At 40.2% G+C, this 19,063-nt stretch overlaps 2 protein-coding genes across 18 annotated transcripts in view; one reads left to right on the forward strand and one right to left on the reverse strand.

Moving 5' to 3' along the window:
- caskin1 (CASK interacting protein 1) overlaps positions 1-2,489 on the forward strand; it is a 94,254-nt gene extending 91,765 nt beyond the window's left edge. For all 16 annotated transcript variants that reach the window (XM_058771886.1, XM_058771898.1, XM_058771881.1 and 13 more), the window contains one exon: positions 1,872-2,489. In XM_058771886.1, coding sequence (XP_058627869.1) covers positions 1,872-1,968 — 97 coding nt within the window. In that variant the 3' untranslated portion in view covers positions 1,969-2,489. The remainder of the gene's footprint in view (positions 1-1,871) is intronic.
- traf7 (TNF receptor-associated factor 7) lies at positions 2,174-18,755 on the reverse strand. 2 transcript variants are annotated; one of them, XM_058771899.1, is made up of 21 exons: positions 18,632-18,755; positions 17,626-17,746; positions 17,462-17,519; positions 17,071-17,156; positions 15,855-15,971; positions 15,624-15,716; positions 15,316-15,349; positions 14,261-14,444; positions 14,011-14,145; positions 13,698-13,915; positions 13,531-13,604; positions 13,388-13,436; positions 13,174-13,301; positions 12,998-13,080; positions 12,711-12,750; positions 12,498-12,614; positions 11,978-12,100; positions 8,152-8,271; positions 7,899-8,030; positions 7,710-7,829; positions 2,174-6,930 (listed from the first exon to the last, which is right to left on the reverse strand). In XM_058771899.1, the coding sequence occupies exons 3-21, from the start codon at positions 17,511-17,513 to the stop codon at positions 6,916-6,918; spliced, it is 1,920 nt and encodes a 639-aa protein (XP_058627882.1). In that variant the 5' UTR covers positions 17,514-17,519; positions 17,626-17,746; positions 18,632-18,755; the 3' UTR covers positions 2,174-6,915. The 2 variants fall into 2 exon arrangements, with proteins under 2 accessions (XP_058627882.1, XP_058627883.1); XM_058771900.1 differs by lacking the exon at positions 18,632-18,755 and adding an exon at positions 18,021-18,043.
- Between the last annotated feature and the right edge of the window lie 308 nt (positions 18,756-19,063).

Consider the following 19,063-nt stretch of genomic DNA (forward strand, 5'->3'; position numbering starts at 1 on the left):
AAAACACTCAAAATGTATCTAATTTATTTACCGTTTACTTTTAACTGGCATCAGACTGTCTGAGACATCGCTGTCATAACGCATTGCTTTGGGTTGTGTCTTGCTTCGGACTTGACTGACAGACTGGCATTCTGACACTGCGAGCTTCATGCTTTCTAACCTTATCTCCATTTTGAGCCGTCACCTGAGAAACTCTGCACATCCATGTGTACATTAGATTGATTTTAAAGGGCTGGTTGACTGTTTTTTCTCTAGGCTTGATTGTGTTTATGGGGTGCATTCTAACGTGTTAATGCTTAGTTTTTTAAAAAACGCATTATTTTTCACATAATTTACCTTTTTTCCACACCGCTCTGTCCCTTCTCCTATAAATGCGCTGATCATTTCCTGCTTTTATGAAGCTCCTCCCTCAGAAATAAGCAATGGGCTCAGATTGGTTAGCTGGTCCAGTGTGTTGTGATTGGCTTAACCGCCTCTAGTGTGCGTCTAAATGTCACGCCCCTCAGCTCAGATATGCTGTTATTTGTAAATGCTCTTGCTTCTGTTAGCTTTTAATATACGGTTTTATCCTGATTAAAGCTTTAATACAGTACGGCAACTGTGCGTGTGTCCACGTATAATGCTTCTCATAGCTGTGTGAAAATAAGTGTATAAATGGAACATTTCATTGTTGGAGCCGAGCTGATGATCTGAATGAGAGAGAGAGAGAGCAGAGCGTGTGCAGAGCAGGGCGACGCGAGGAACAGTATTAAGAACAGCTGTTTAGAACATTGATTTTGAAACTTGTGAATCCATTAGAATCGTTAGAAGACAGAATTCATATATGAATAGATTTTTACGTGCACCCCTAGTTTTCTTTTCCTCTTCTCTAAAGCAGTGCAGCATGGCCTCGCCCCCTTTGCTGCATGTTCCTGGGGGTGGGGTTTATCTGGGTTTGTGACGTAACGAATCCGGGAAGTAGCTCGTTGTAATCCCTACGAGCCGTTTTTGTAGGCATTAAACTACCAGAATTTTAAAAGACGATATCTCTGTTTGCACTGAACTTTCAGTGCCGCAACTTTGCAGATATTGTTTATGCTCAAACAGCAACATTAACTAACACTAACTAACGTTAAAAAAGTGAAATGGCAATCAACCACCCTTTAATAACTTTAATTTACTTGAAATGTGCCCTAAGCACTAGGAAAATACTAGTATCGGATTGGGACTCTGTCGGATACTCAATATTCAATGACTCGGATTGGATCGGGGCATAAAAAACCTGATTGGGATATCCCTACTTGAAACAATTTTTCACCATCAGGTTTAGTACAGCGAGTAATGTATCAGGATACTATAAACGTTTTTCCTGAACACGGCCTGACTCTTAACCGGAAGGATGCTTTGGATTTCTGGTCTCCAGTGTTTTTAATCAAATTAGCGTATATTCCGAGTTGATAATCTAATGTTAAACCTATCAAAATGTTTTAAAAAAGCACATGGCTCCATAGCGCCATCACTTTACAGTGTCGCAGTGACTCATTTGTCAGTGCCTCACTCCTCAAAGTATAATGAGTGTGTAGATGATACGAAGCTGCTGATGTTAGCACTATTTGAATGGGTTCCTATGAAGACCAGAACAGAAGAGCATCCAATTGGATGTTAGAATTCGTAATGGCGGCGCTCATCGTTTATTCAGGAAAAAGGTCTATAGTAATTTAAATATTTTTGATTTTCAAAACTGGCAAACCAAGTTTTATAATTTAAGGGCAAATCTTTTTTTAAAACTTTTGATTTTTTCTGACCAAACAGATCTATTTGTGTCACTTGCAGCAACATTTAAAAAAAATTATATATTAATTATATTTAAGTTTGTGTGTTTTGATCCACAGCTCATTGGCTGAAAACAAGAGCACAGTGAGCATCCTAGACGACATCGGCAGCATGTTCGATGACCTGGCCGACCAGCTGGATGCCATGCTGGAGTGAAGAGCACAGCCTGTGTCTCTGTGGCACAACCTCAGGGCCCCGGGAGAGCACAAGGGCACAATGACCAACAACAAACCCACCTATCCCTTCCTAATCCTCATCCCTAGCTCCTCTCTCCTCTTCCCACCCCCCACCCCCCCTTCCCCGTCGCCATGAAACGTCTATCTCTCCTCTCTCCCTCCGAGTTGGTTTGCACAAACCCGAGCTGATGTACCTCAGGACTGGGCAGAAGGCCATCCAGGGCTTTAAACATCAAAGACAGAGCAGAGGGTGGAGAGCAGAGGTTGGGTTTTAATACCTAAAGCTCAACTCTCTGTCCATGAAATATCTGTATCTACCATGAGCAATGAGTAGTAAAATAATACAAAAACAATAATAACTGTATATGAAATAATAGTATGGTATGTGTATATTGTAAGCATGAGGAAAGTTTGTATGTATAAAGAAAAAAATCTCATAGTGAGAGTCATGCATTAGTACAGTTATATATATATATATATAAATAAATATAAATATAAATATTTTATGTTTTTATTTCATGTTCAATGGTACACACAGTGTTGAAACATTAAGAAATCTATAAACTTTGATGACAGATATGTGGATTTTTCTATGACTATATTGAAGTTTAAAAAAAAAAAAAAAGAATAATAATAAGCCTGGCTTAAACATCCTGTATGTTTGGCTGTGCTCTGCTGAAGAGTGTTGTGGGCTGTGTTGAATGTAGTGAAGTGACTGAAGTGGCTGTTTCACCCCCTGCTCTGTGCTTGCTCTGGGCTCCCGCTCTGTGCTGCTGTGACCCTTTATGTTTCCACTCACGTTCTGCCTGTGCGAACTCATACATTCCTGCTCCCGCACAGCCTTCCTCCTTCACCTGCCCTCTTTCTCCTCCTGCTCTCATCATGTGCAGTGTCCTGTGTGCCTTAACAAGAGAGGTGACCTCAGTGCTTCTAATACACACAAGCCAACTGGTTCAAACTGAGAAAGGCCATGTCCATGTGGGAGGCATTACCCTGTGTGCTCTGATTTGGTGAGAAGTGACCTCATCCTTGGACATCTCCATGCTTCAGTCATCTGCAGCAAGGTGATATACAGTTTAGGCCTTGAAACCAACATGAATTGCCAGTTTATTTCCATGATGTGATGCATTTCCAGGATATGCAAGGGAAACAGAATTTGTTTGGTAGTTGACTGAAGGTAGGCACTGGATACCAGAATAGCGATTGGTTAGCATTATGCAATAGCCTGTGTGTGTGTGTGTGTGTGTGTGTGTATGTAAAGTGCAATGATGAATTGTTCTAAATGAGACCAGGATCATGCATCTAATTAGGGTTATGTTGACTTTGACTCTATGAGTGACCTCAGAATCACAGGCGAGAACAAGGTAAAAGGGTCCATTGAAGGTTGACGGCTTGCAGAGGGTGGGACGTCAGGAAGCACAAAGTGAGGAAGTTGCATAAAACGTGAATCTAAAAGAAACATGCATGTACAGACTGACAGTGAACTAACAAGGATTTTGCAAATGTTGATGTGGCTTGATGCTCAGTATTTCCACCTAAGGAATCTTCTTAGCTTAAGGCTGTGTGAGTTCGGACAGGTGTAGTTCCATTGGAAGCCTGCATGCAGTCTAATCTCAGCACATCGCTCAGCGGCTGATTAAGGGTGTGAATGTACCATGGTGTGCCTGCTTTGTTTTGCATTCCCCCCAATATCATCCAGACAGACATTTCCTTAATGACCAAAGTAAGAGCACCAGTCCAAGATGCAGTTAAGCTTGGGTCCATAGCTTATTCTGAAAAACATAGCAGTATCTAGGTTAAACATATTCACTTTATAGTGACACGTTGAGGGTAGACTGAGTGACGCTTTTACAGTTGTAAAGTTTGGTCTCTGTGGACATGAGATGTTTCCAGATGCCTTGCTCTCTCATTTACAGTGGGAGCGTTATGACAGCACCGGTCACAAGTGAACCTCTTGCAAGCCTCTGAATGTCATTAGCTCATTGCCAGCAAACTCACAGTCTCTCATTATCTTTAACCATCTTTGTTGCCATGACAATCTGCCTGCTCATTATTAGAATCGTCACAGTATCAAAATGATCTTAAATGTAATTAAAGAAAGGGCCCAAAGGAAGGGGACACAAGCAAGAAAAGTAGTTGCGTAGGTCCCACAATGCTTTACACACTTTCAGTAGCTCCATATATGCTTAACCCCTTCCTCGGTTCTCAGAAGAATATTTGTAATATTTAAGTTATGAACAGAGATTATTATAGATGTTTTCAACAAGTATTTAATGATGCAGCATCAAGAGGGCTTGTTGATGAAACTGCAAATATTTGAGATAAAAGTGTCTTCTTGGCTGAGAGTGTTTTAAATGAATTGTAAATGGTCATTTTTTTAGAACTCCAGTTTTCTTTTTTAAGGTAGCTTTTTGTGGTAAGTTTTTTGACTGCCATGTTTTCAGATGGAATAAGTTGTATATTATGCAAATGTTATGTTTTTTTAAAAACATGTATGTGCCTTGCTTTAGTTCTTTTCATTTTGTTTTTCATGTTTGAACAATGTGTAGAGGATATGTGGCCGGTCTTTGTCCACCAGATGTTCAGAATTACATCCCTTTTTGTTGCGGTCTCCTCTGTGGACAGAGCGCAGATGTCTGGCATGGGAATGGCTTTTATAAAAGCTTTATCATGCCCATCGCTTCAAAGGACTGGGTGTCGATCCAGTGTTAATTGAGCTGTTACGGCCCTGTCCCCCCCTCCCCCCCTTCTTCTGTATATATAGCTGGATGTTTGTCACTGTGAATCTTCATCCTTTTTTTAAAAACTTGTTTTCTCCACTTTAAAGTTCTCATTTCGTCATTTTCTTCTTGTCATGTTTGCTTGTTTTTTTCTTTCGTCTTTTTTAATACCAGAGAAGATAAAAAAAACAAAAAACAATGAAAAATAAGGAAATTCTGAAAACACTGAAGTCAAACTTATTGTTGGTGCAAGATGTTATTTAATAATGAAAGCTGTTTTCAATTCCATCCTATTTGCAGAGACATTTAAAAAAAGAAAGAAAAAATAGAAAAAGAAATCTGCACTGCTCAGTGTGTGCAGGCTGTATATTGTGTTGATGTTCTGCCATTGACTTGTATGATACCTGCTGTGACTGGCATTGGGAACAGTGGTGTGCTTGCAGTGACTGCATCAACAACCACCTGCTCTAAATAAACATTATATACAAACACTCTCGTAGCCGTCCAATTACTGAACACCAACAAGACCAGCTGGAAACTGCTCAACACCACAGTGTTTCATTAGTTAACACATAAAATACTAAGCACTCCTCAAAAAAAAACTTAACAAGCTTGTACCAAAGGGCCACACAGCCCTTCACAGATTTATTTCTTAACACAAAATGCATTAAGGACACTAGAGGGAGTCAGTGCCATATTACGTGAGGGTAAAAGACTCCAATTCACTCAATACAAGCATTAAAAGTTTATGTATTTTATACAAGTAACCATTTTCAGTTGGAACAGTCTCAAGCTCATATCCTCTCTCAGCTTAATGAGGGGGTCTTGTCCTAAATGTGCAGAGCTGGATTGAGTAGCTCTATGCCACAAAAAGGCACTTTAAAATCTAAAATAGCAGCTGTTTTTACGCCTTTTGTCTTGATTAACATCGACTTATCTAGCACACTTCAGGTAAAAGGGAGAGCTCACCCAAAAATAAAAGTTCTGTCAATTTACCCACCGTCACATTGTTTAAAACCTGAACATAAAAAGTTTTGAACAATTTTGGTTACCACTGATTGCACTGTATGGAAAAAACAAGTTCCACAGAAGAAATCGAGTCATGAAAATGAGTAAAAGATAACAATTTTTTAATGATTCTTTTTTGGGTGAATTACCACCTTAAGCTGAGAGAGGAACTCAACTTCACATTAATGCAACACAGTGCTCCCTTCCCCTCCATTAACCTCATTACTTCTTGAATTAAGTGCTTTACACTCAAACTAATTACTGTTATTCATTTCAAATCTGTTAAGTAACTAGCATGAATTACATTATAAAAGTCTTGCTAGATTTGCATGGGCAAAATCTGGCTTCCACAGCAAACATGGAAGCATGCATGAAGCAGTTGCACCTTTGGTAAAGAAACATCGCATTATTTACACAAAAACTTGATGAATGAGTAGGTCATTACAGCGTCATACAAAGGTTTCACGTCGGTCAACAGGCAGTTAGAAAATATCTGAGCCATTCCGGGAGCTCAGTTGGCACTGTCAAATCGGAGATAAAAAACATGGGTACTGTGTTGTCCAGAACAATGCTCTGCTGTTTCAGGCCCAAGTTGGTGTAGTGTAGGTCTTCATTCAGCCCTGGGATGATGGTCGCTCCATGCATCTCCACTGGCATCAGACTCAAGCTTAGGCACTCACTCAGTCAAGAGACTGCAGCTCATTAAGGTCAAAGTTCAACAGCCATCGCTGAGGCCACTGACGCAGCAACTTTTCCATGGTCTGCAGGGAACATGACCTTTGACTGGAAGTCTTAGCAAATCTAAATCATACTTTCCTAGGAAATGATCGTGTGTATATAAAATACGGTGTTGTCATGTTTATGACGAATGTTCATAAACACTGAAGGTTTGGAGGTTCTGTTTGCTGTCAAGAGGTGTCTGGTAAGAGGAAAGCAAACGAGCAACATCCATCCAGAGCATGAAGCAAGGCGTCTTTGTCTAACAGTTTACTGCAAAATTCACAAGGGACAGACATCCGAGTCCATAGGGTACAGACTAAAAACATTTCTGGTCCAATGCATGTTGTAATGTTTTCTTGAATAATGTTCTTATTCATACTATAAGTCCGTGCATCAGAGTCCATGTGGTTTCTAAATTCCAGGAGATTAGCGACACATTACTCAAAATGTTGACAACTAATAATGATTAGCCGTCACGTTTAGCACGTCCACACCTGAGGAGAGAAAACACAATAAATTGTTAGAGCTCATACACAGTGAAAGATCTGATTCCAGTAGAAAAGAATGGTGTATACAGGATTGATCAAATGTGACATTTATAAATTTTCTTGTTTTAAATTAATGCGCTGCTTCTAAACTTTCTATTCAAAGAAAAAAAAAAAAAAAAGCAGTTGTTTTCAACATTGATAATATTAAGAAATGTTTCTTGAGCAGCAAATCAGTGTATTAGAATGATTTCTGGAGAATCATGTGACATAAAAGACTAGAGTAAGGTGACCTCATGTTGTGCCAATCACGTTTACACACTGCCTCCGAATCCTTCATCTGTCAGACAAATTCGGAACCGGTTCGATTTTCTGTGTTTTTGCATCCATAGCAAGCATTTTGAATGAAAATTTCATATGCGTTTTTTTGTATTCGTCATCCTTTTCTGACTGTGTGCAAGGACCTTAATGATGCTGAAAATTCAGCTTTGAATCACAATTCCAGCATCATTAAGGTCCTTGCACACAGAGTCTGAATTTTAAATTACATTTTAAAATATAAAATAATAATAATAATATTTCACAATATCACTGTATATTTGATCAAATAAAAGCAGACTTGGTGAGCATTAAGAAACTTCTTTCAAAAACATTGTCTTACCAATTCTTACCGTCATAACATTTGAACAGTTGTGTACACATCATTTAAAGTACAAAAAGGTAGCCCATATCTTAGCAAGCTACAGTTTGAAAGCAGCGTCCCCGAATTCATTGTACGAGTCTCTGACCTTTACAGTGCTGTCTACAGCTCCAGAGAAGAGTCTTCCTCTGGACACAGCGAGCGCCGTCACGCTGCCCTGGTGCCGCAGCAGAGTCTGGGTGCAGATCATGTTGTCCATGCTCCACACCTGCACAGGTACAATAATCAGTGCACAAATCCCCATATTTCACAGCCCAAACCCAAGCCTTGTCCTTACCCTGAGAGAGCGATCATAGGAGGCACTGAACACTTTGGTCTGATCGGGGGTTGAGATGACAGCCAGGGCATACACTGTGCCCACGTGGCCCGTCAGTGTCCGCACCTGCTCTTTCGACTCAATGTCCCAAACCTTATTCACAGGGAAAGAGGAGAAATCACAATTTTAACAATGTCCTGACATGTTCAGGTTTCCATGATCATTACCCTTGCAATTAAATCTTCTGCAGGGTGTAGAGATTAATACTACTTACATGAATGAGGTTCTCGTAGGTGCCACAAACTATATGATGATTAGTGACTGCAATGGAGTACACACTGCCTCCAGAGGTCTGGAGCACATGGACACACTCCAGAGAACGGATGTCCCAGATCTGAGGGGAAATCCACAAAAATCCATTTCATTTAGTGACACTAGATACTGTAGTATGCACTAGTGCTGGGCGGTATACCGGTTCATACCGAATACCGGTGTTTATTTTTCTTATGATATGAATTTTTAAAATACCGCAATACCGGTGTTATTTAAATAACGTTCGGAACACGACACACTGTTTGAGAGGGGTCTCTTTTCACTATTGCATTGTGGCAAGAACACAGCTGTATGTGTTACTAAGCGTGTCCTGAAGCTGTAGAACTAGTAGAACGTGATGATGACACAGAAGAACTCATCCACAATATCCACCGCGCGCCGCCACCAGCTCGTCACACACACGAGCATGACTTTAGCACTATATTTAGCAACTTTCAGACCCTTTTAGCGGCTTTTATTCCATAGAATATACAAACTGACAAACCTAGCGAATGTTTTGGATAAATCTTAGCTATGGTTCAGTTGGAAGATGTCGCCAGTGCTGCCCCGCGAGCGAGATCTGACTCGGCGCAGCGTCGCGTCTCTCTGCGTCTGTTCTGAGCAGCGGCAGAGAAGCACCGCATTCATTTGGCCGTACCGCGACTGTTTGGAATTATAAATATAATGTTAATATTATGCACTTTTTTTTTTAGTTTACTCAGACGCAGGCAGTGCGCTGCATGAGACAAAAAAGTAATATAGCCAAAACCACCGCATATAGCCGCTCTTTAGTATAACGTTAGATGCATGTTGATTTTATCAGACGATGTCGCGATTATAAATGAGAATGACTCCTGGTTAACATGTATTAATGGGTCGTGTTTAGTCACTATTTAGTGTGGAATTTTTCTACAATATTCGCTCATCATGACAGTAAAATAGGGCATTCTAAGTCAATCTACTGCAGTTTTTCCTCTCTCAATCAGTAGAAAATGTGGTTAACACCCGATCATGCATGAAAAAAATAAATACCGTCATATACCGTGAAACCGGTATAATTTTGAAAAATACCATGATATACATTTTTGGTCATACCGCCCAGCACTAGTATGCACCATATATATATATATAGCGCCAAATTGACCTATCGTAAGCCCCGCCCCCCTTAGTTACTGTTGCTCCCTCAGACAAACAAACGGAGTTGCTCACTGTCCTACAATGACAGCTGCTGTGTGAAAACCTTGTCCATGATGTTTTTGCACAATTTTGGACACACAAGGCCACCAAATGGGAATTAAATATCCCATGGAGGGATCTATAAAATATTTAAAAATAAATACGATGGGTAACTCGAAGGAGGGTTTACAGATCACAATGCGAGCGGGAGAAGTCTCATATATTACGGTCGGTCATCACGATCGCGGATGACAACATGCAGGATCAACAGTTCATGTATCGCAGGGTACGATTAAATTAATGTACATTTAATCAGTTTAATATGGAGAGGCACTGAAATGTAGACCTTCGTTTATGTGTTTTTGACCTACACTGTACAAGATGCAAACAGTCCGTTATTTAAGTTTGTACGTTAGCATGGACTCACTAACTTTAACGTTAGCTAGTTTTAGCCAGAGATACCTTGCTAAAGCACAAGATAACATTAACGTTCTGCTTGAGCAGATGAAAATTATAACTTAATGAGTGTATGTCAACCAGAAAATGAACGTTTTTGTCTTCATTTGTATTGGGGTGAATACTTAGGGACATTTTGCTCTGTTTTGTTTGGATTCAGGAAATGTAATAAAATAAAATTATATCGCCCATCTTCTCAGGATACCTGGAATCAGTGTTACAAGTACCCCAGGCACATTGTTTTCCCATTTTTGAAGCATAAACCCCATAAAACCGATGCGAGCTTCGGATCTTCCAATGTTTCTCTATGGCGCTGAAACCTGAAGATGTCCGAGTTCCGCTCCCCGTGCAACTGATACTCGACTGCCATTGGCTCATCTGCGTTCGAGGGGAGGGGCTTACCGATAGGTCAATTACTGGTGGAGAACCACACTACACAATCCTGTAAAGAGATTCTACTGGAATCAACCAGTTAGACTCTCCAGTTATGCCGAGTTCACACTGCACGATTTTAGCCCGATTTTTCACTCGCCGACAGGTTTTGATAAATCGCCGACAAATGCCCGATATCGGAGGCAAATCGGAGCTCGTTCACGCGAGTGACAATCGCGCAGTGTGAATTATCACAGACACGATCCACAGACACGATCTGAGAGAATCGCCGGACACGTCGCCGACGCCTGTGAAATATTTGGCATGCTAAATATCTGGAGCTGTCGGCGATTCACAATCGCGCTGTGTGCAATGATTTCTGACTGAAAACTACATCACGATGACCTTCAGCCAATGAAAGACAAAGATACAGGGCAGAGGGAAGTTCGGTGAGGAGTTATAGACCATATCAGTATTTTAATATGTACAATTATATCATACAGAAACACGCACAAAAGCTTGAACAGCCGCAACATCTGCATAACAGTTACTGCAAAATTATTATTTACCACTCTTTGCAGAACACAATCCCTGTTCCCTGCATCTCCCTCCTGCATAATCTGTTTTTCTTTTTTTAGCTGGAAATCAGCGCACAGACAATTTGCGGGCTATATTGTTTAATACTTCCAGTCTCGCTCCAGAACAATGGTCTGATGCACGCAGGTTCTCGCGTTATTTCCTTATCACTTCTCGCGCGTGTTTTGTTGTGAAACGTAGTTTGCGGATCAGACAGAGTTGTCGGCGATTCTTCCTATTGTGAAATCGTGCAATGTGAAAGCCCCTGTCGCCGATCCATCGTGCAATGTGAACACAGCAGCGATTGAATGCTACCCCAGATAGTCACGGAGTGTGAAAACAACAGCGATCAGACGAGTTTGAAAATCGTGCAGTGTGAACTCAGCATTAGAGAACTCACTGTTTCCATGAAAACGAAATGAGAAGAGTGCAAAAAAAAGTGGAACATGTGAATGATGTATTCGAGTCAGCCTCCCTACACTCTCAATTTAAAACTTGAATATTTTTATACATTTCAATATTCAATATATTTTGTATTCTGTACTCATGATCCGTTAACATAAGCTAATAGTTTATATTCTGCTTTTGTGGGCTGTGTTGCTCATTACCTTATGTCGCAGTTTTGTTTTGACCTTTTTTTTCCGTTCATTTTTCATAAACGTACTTCAAATTAAAGGTTGTAATGAGATGTGTATCATCTCAGAGTTAATTTATTTAGTTCATTACTTTAACTCTGCATTATTATTATTGGTTTTAATCACTATGGAAGCAATGAATGAGAAGTACAAGTACATAGTTTGCTAAAAAAGCGATGGTCACTGTTGCACTCTATAGCGATGGAGGAGTGTTTCTATTTATTTGTTCTCTCTCTGTGAGCATTTGTAGCAGTCTGTAGTCAGCTTCCTCTCGGGAGATCTCTGGAGTCTTCATTAGGCAACTTCAGACAACAAGCAGCTTTTGGTCTTATCTGGTTTTACAAACAACTCTGAGAACTGCTCTCTACCAGTTAGACTGAACAGTGAAGGAACTAATGAGAACAGCTTCAAATCTGAAACTCTTAACGTTACTGTTTCAGTATAAGTTAGGAGTATGTAAACTTATGAGCACGCCTGGATGAGAAAGCTGACCATCATTATTCAATATGTATATGGTCCTTTATGATGAAATCTGGGTGTTCCTGAAGCAGTTCAAAGTTTAACACTTCTAACCTTTATGGTTTGATAAGATCCGCTGTACAGATGATTCTGAGAAGCAACCAGAGCTCGAACCCAGTGATTCAAGCCAGTTAGCTCCTTCTTTAGCTTCAGCTCCGTGCCCACAATATCCCACACCTACAGAGGGAGAGAAAGATGTCCAAATCACTTGAAGAACACTTAGAATTGGTAAACTGGAAAGTCCCAGAGAGATGAGATCATTCTACTTTTAAGCCTCCACTCCCTCATTCCTCCCACACATCACCATGGTGATACGAGCTCAGCATGTGCTCTTCAGACAGGCTCTCAGAGCCAAGTGGATCTAATTCTGCTCCACTCTTGCCTCAGTAACTTAAGTCTGTGCTCTTCTCTTCTCTGCTGGAGCACCCATTGCATCCTCCACATCACTGTAGGAAAACCGTACACCGCTAACATGCACACCAGCAAATGGGGCAGAATAAAGCTCAATATTAGCTGCTTGATTGGGCTTGTGTCTGCAGACACGCATATCATCTCTTCAACAGACACCACTGACCTTAATGGCTTTGAGAGAGCCGCTGAATAGCATGTTGTGTGAGGACACCAGAGTGCACACTGGGTTGTCATGTGCCCGGATGGTGTTCACTTTCTGCAGGGTCTGGATATCCCAAACCTGCAGGAGAACAAGCAGATATCTGAATTAGATGCACATTGACCATGTCATGAACAGTTGGATTCCTCTGAAAAATGTATTTTTAGGAACACTCACAATAATGGTGCAGTCAGCTGAGCCACTGTAAAGCTTGTTTCTGCAACAGAAAGGAGAAAAGAACATGAAACTCTGATCTGCAACCCATTTTACTTTCAGAATTCCTTCCATTGTTAATTTACTTTATTTTTACAGTTAATTTCTGTAATTTTTGATCAACCTGAAATTAAAAGAATAAAATAAAAACACCTAAACGTTTCTTTGTTACATTGTTAATATTTATAACAATTAACAATATATTATTTGTTTAAATATTCACATCAGTTCAAAACCCTCAAAATGCTTACCCCTGAATGCACAATGCCAACACTATGCCATCATGGCCCTCAAGGGTCTTCTGGCACTTATATGTGGTGCATGTGTCCCAAACCTATGTGGAGCAAAGAAGTACAGGCAATTTATCCAAATGAAGAGGGATGCACATAAACCAAAGCGACAGAAAGCTGATGGCAGGTTAAATTACCTTGATGGACTTATCTGACGACCCACTAAAGAGAAGATCACCCGTAGAATAGACACACAAACACCACACCGGACCCTGGTGGCCCACAAAAGTACCCTTGCATTTGAAGATCTGCTGGGGGTCGTAGGCTGCAAAAGATTTCATACAGTCAGACAATGACATATCTCCTTATCCTCACAGAAATTTGGAGTATAAACGAGAAAGAGACACTCACAGCCCAGTATTCCCATATTGAGCCTGGCATTGATGTGAGACAGTTCATCCTGCAAAAGGAGGGATGGTTAGAAAGCTCTTAATACGAAATCGGCACAGTTGTACATCTTAATTTGGTGAAAACCAGAGTGAAAATAGACAAACATTCAGCATGGAAGCATCTCGTCTGAACTCCATCAGATCTTCACTGAGTTTACTCTGGTTCTCATCCAGCACATCTGCCATATTAGCACAAGAAAAGCCCAACAAAATGAACATTCATGCATGTTTTGGCCTAAAAACTGCAAGTAGTTAAGAGTTAGTTTCCTCACCGAACTTGAGTTCCAAGTTCTTCTCCAGCTGGTCTAGTTTCTCAGAGAGTTTGCCCAACATGGAGCGCAGGAACGAGATGTCCTGGTCCTTCTGCGCCAGTGTCACCTGCATCTCATGGAATCGGTCATCCGTCTGCTGGAGAAACTCCTTCAGGCCCTCGAACTTACACACCTCCAGGTGCGTCTCATATGTGTCCTGATTCCCGATGAAGGTGCAACTGGAGAAAAGTCGGAAGGGATAAATTCAAGGCTGTTTTATTTACTTATCTATGGAACTGAAGGAAAGATTGTTAGCTTTTCCAAACATCCATACCCATATTTAGAGTGAGGGCACTTAATGTGTTCACACTCTTTCAGATGTGCCTCCAGGTTCATGGTGAGTAACGGAGGGCAGTTGGGGTTGTTGGGACAGCGAACAGGTCTGTAGTCACAGCTTACTTCATGATCTCTGTCACACACAATCCAAAGTCATGATTACACTCCCTTTGCATGACTCATGACTATGTCGCAACAATAGAAATTAAATGCTGATATTGTGAAAGCCAATGAACTGGTGTACTCACTTCCTGGTGCTAAGCTTGATGGTGAAAGGACAGCCAAGTGGGTCAACCTCAAAGGCACCGGGTTTGCCTGAGGCAGCTGGCCGACAGCCGTACTTGCAGTGGATGAAAAGCTCTCCGATTTGCTCGGCCACCGCTATGTTATTCACGACCACTGTGAGCTTGGAATTATCCACAGGGCATTTCTCTGTAGAAACACAGGTTATTGTGTTTTGCAAAACAAAAATACTACTGTATGTTGAAAACGTCGCTCAGACCAAGAGCATGAAATGAAAGATTCAGCATGGAGAGGAAATGAAAGAGGAACTGAGCTAGAGACCTGCACTTGGTCCAAAATTAACTTTAAGCTAGTCCTGCCTATAGTGAGCAAATTTAGAAATTTTAAATAAATATTCAAACAAATTTCAGAAAGTATTCAAACCCCTAATTTTCTTTCACATTTAAAGTTTTAAAGTTTCACATTAGCCCTTTGTGCTAAATGCTCTATTTTAAAAACTTTTTTTTACAAAAATCTATACTCTACACCCCATAATGGCAAAGCAAAAAACAGATGTGATAACTTTTAAACATTTACCTTTTAAACATTCTTTTTCTATTAAACAATTATATTTTTTTCTCTGACTTTAAAATTAACCTTAAAAAAAAAACCTTCAAGACTGATTAAGATTGCCATTGTTTCATTTTGATTTAATATAAAAATATTATACATGTGTTGCCACATGTAGTTCTAGATGGACACGTTCTAGGCATCCTTGATGGTAAGTTTTCCACTCTTAAATTAAATTTGTGGATGACAACAGATGTCTTCTGTAGTAGATATAGAAAAATAATAATGCTGCCAGTCAAATTCATGTTTATTTTTTGTTTTCTCTTTTTTGGCCAATGAATCACACTTAAAATATAAGTCCAGGGAATTGTAGAGAGTTTGTAAACATAACTGTACAAAAGCATACAAAAAGAACTTAGTACAATAGTGCTTCCTCGCTACTGGCAGCAATGGTCAACATGGGAAAGGTGAAAGCCAGACAAATGTTTAAGAGTAAAAATGCTCTCCTTACCTGAGGTCAAGGCACATCGCCTGCAGAATGTGTGCTGAGGTGACAAAGGAAGAGAAAAGAGAGCACAATGAGAGTGAATAAAAGCTGAATTTTCATTTTCATCTACTCAGCTATTTTAAGTGTAATTCATCTCTCAACAGACACTTGTGCTGTGGTGTCCAACAGCCTGACAGTGCCTTAGGAAACAGGTCAATGAGGCGTGCTGTTCACGGCCCAAGCTGACAGGAAATCAATACATGGCCTAGAACCAGATCATGACGGGCAGCCCTGTCCTGAGGAAGAGGTGAGGGGACGGCTGGCTGACTCACTCCGCAGGTGGTGATGACGGGGTCCTTGAACACGCTGCAGCACAGCTGGCAACAAAGCTTAACTGAGGGCTGCTCCGCAAACACCTGTGGCTCCTAGGAAGTAAAAAAGAGGGTGAGAGAGAGAGAGACAAATTCAATCTCGTGCTGGGCACAGGTGTAGGTCTGTCAGTCTTTTGCGTCACCATACATGATCAACATGTGAATAGGAAACAGAAGACTGCTGACACTCACTGTGTCTTCCTCTTCCTCGTGCAGGGAAAAGGTGGAGCGCAGAGACATGTTGGACTCGGAGTGCAGAGAACGAACCGAGATGGCAGAGTCTGAGCGACGAGGGGTACTAATGGGCGGCTGCAGGGACAGAGACAGTTTGCATCTAAACACTTTTTAAAGGTCATTTAAATGTCATCTGGGGGTATTCCAGAAAGCAATTAGATGACATACCGGGTAAGTTTAAGGACAAGTAAACAGATAACCTCAACTTTCAGGATATGTTTACATCAGAAGTATTCAGTGCACTGATGAAGCTTCAGTGACCGATTTCACACAATATTAAATTACAGTTATATATTTTTTATTTTATTTTAAAGCACTAACATAAACATTTATTTAATTGTACTATAATTTATTTTATTCTCATCTCACACACGGTTGATCTCCTTCCACAAGTGTTTTTTTGTGTGTGTGTGTGTTCTCTCCAACTTACTCTTGGCTGCGTTTTTTTTTTTTTTTTTTTACTTATAACCACAATTAAGAAAGGTTTGGGTCAAGAGTTCTGGGTTTATGTGATTAAGTAATTCTGCTTTCTGGAATACCCCGCTGAGCATTACAAAAAGCCACTGAATCAGACACACTCCCTCCTAGACAAACCCTATCCTACAAAAATACCTTTGAGCTTGATGTAATCAGGAAAGCAAGTCATCTCAGTGTTACCAAAACCAACAGTAGTAAAACTTTTCTAACTACCTCAGCTCATCTCATACATGGGCTTTCCTGTGAATGTCCAAAATGATTGACTAGAGGAAAACACCTTCTGATAACAGTCTTCCGATTCACTTAAATTTGGTCAAAAGCAAATCTGATTGTAAACATCTGAATTTCAATAAACTAATTTTGCACCTAGCCAGGCATTAAGAGCCACAAAAACAGTCTACGTCTTTGTAAATATTCACGCCATGGCTGTGTGGTAAATATATTTAAAAAAAACAAAAAACAAAAAAAACACGTATGGTTTGGCACTCTCTCATAAACACTCAGTGTTAAAACAATCAGAAAACCAGAAACAACAGAACAATTTATCAAAAAGCTAAGAACTGCCCAAAGATTAAATAAGCTACTCCACAAGCTTGCTATTATGTACGCCAGCGACCAAATTGAGAAGCGTTTGATTTCCATTCCTCAATATGTAAATGTGATTGGCTGTTTTGAAAAGGGATGGCGTCGTGATTACCATGCCATCATCGTCGTCACGAGGGGAGTAGGTCAGAGTGCTGGAGGATGAAGGGGTTCTACGGTGCTGTTTGTAATTAGTTTCCGCTGAAATGAAAGAGCACAGTTACAAGCGACTGACTGAACCTTGTTGCTAGGCAAACGGTCAAAAGGATTTCTGTACAATCAATGCAGATGCAGGTATTTTCAGCACCAGCAGTTTCTTTCATAGTGGTTTGAGGTACAACACTCAAAATGTAAATGTTAAATGTTAATTTTGATAATCTTTATTTTGTAGGAATTTTAAAATGGCTGTATCATAAGGGCTTTTAAGAACCATTTACAATGTCATTTTTGTGACATGTTTTAGTTTTTACTTCTTATCCGACTCTTAGCCAACAGATAATACTGACCTTTTGCTACTTGAGGGACTGCTGGAAACGTGGATCCAAAACTAGCCTCCATTTTGGTCTGCATACAGAAGAGTAAGAAATAAGAAAACAATGAGAATTTTTGCTACTGAAGTCTTCACATAATTTGTGATAACAAATAAACGTAAATACCCATTCGTTCTTACCCGGTTACTGATGTCAGGTGAGGGTACAGTGATGGTGGCACCTGCCACAGATCCTCCTGAGAAACGATCGAAGCGCAATGGTTTACTACAGCAAAGCCCTGTAGAACATATCTGCTGCAGCCTGTAGAAAAAGGGAAAAAAGTCATTTCAAACATCAGATATCGGTTTATACACAGACACACATTATAGATAGATAGATAGATCTCAAACCACAGGAACATTTAAATTAAGCTAAAAAAAAAAAAGACGTGTAAGAAATGCTGACCTGCTACAAAACCCAATATACTCTCATTTAGACATTCTTATCAACCTAATATCTAAAGAAAAATGAATACTTTTTGCGTCAACTACACCTTTTCGAAAAGCGTTGTTGTCTTAAATGTAGCGATACACACCCTTTAATTATATATTCAAAGAATATCTGCTGTGAAGAAAAGCATACACACTTCCCGGCAGAACGTCAAAACAAATCAAAGCGTTTCATGTGTCAGAACAAACACTGACGGAGCTGTATGATAGCAACACAGAAATCACAACCCACACAAGATTAATGCTTTAACTGTCTTTATGTCTCACAACTGGTGCGACTCAAAATGTTCAAACGCACCAATTATAGACAAAAATGCTGTTAAAGTACGCAGCTCACTATGTTGTGAGACACAGCCAAGATTTTGTTAGCGGGTGACTGCTAAAATGTGGACGTTGTCCTATAAGCAGCAGATAAAACGGGAATAAAACGCACAACATGTTTAGCGCATTAGGTTAACGCGGCAAAACATGCTAAAAGACAAACAAGCAGATATGTTTGATTATGTGATTCCCGTGTCTGAAGTGAGCTGGCTAAGTTAGCTATGTTGGCTAGCTGACGAAGTTGGTTTGTCGAGCAGCTTTACTAAAACACTAGCTTTAGCTTTACGAAATGTAGTAAGATAGACCTCTAGCTTAGCTACAAAAGACATTAGATACATCTCGCATGTCTATTTAGCCAAACAAGGTAGGTTCTCACCATTGATGCTAAATCAAAGTCTGCAGATGGTCCAATTTTAATCTTTTTCTCACACACCCAGACGCACACACCAGAGGATTGTGGGTAATGTAGTGCGGATGTAGCAAATACGCTTCATTGTCGGGAACTGACACAACAAGTTCCTGGAATCGGCGGAGGATTATTCAATATTCAAAATGATGAGGCCAATATGGTTGGATCATGATTTTTACTGGGTATTTTTCTAATCAGTTTAAGAGTCAAATGTTTACATTAGTGGTGGGAATTTTGATTCATTTTTGTGAGTCGAATCTTTTGAATCCTGCAGGTTGCACCGTTAGGCCAGTATGTGGCTCAATAATATTTTGTGTTATAAATGAGTATGCCTTCTCTCTGTATGCCTTTAAATCAATGAAACCACCAAAGCAAGCACAAGCTTTAATAAGTAGGTAG

The sequence above is a fragment of the Onychostoma macrolepis genome, chromosome 03 (assembly GCF_012432095.1).
Source record: "Onychostoma macrolepis isolate SWU-2019 chromosome 03, ASM1243209v1, whole genome shotgun sequence".
Taxonomy (NCBI): domain Eukaryota; kingdom Metazoa; phylum Chordata; class Actinopteri; order Cypriniformes; family Cyprinidae; genus Onychostoma; species Onychostoma macrolepis.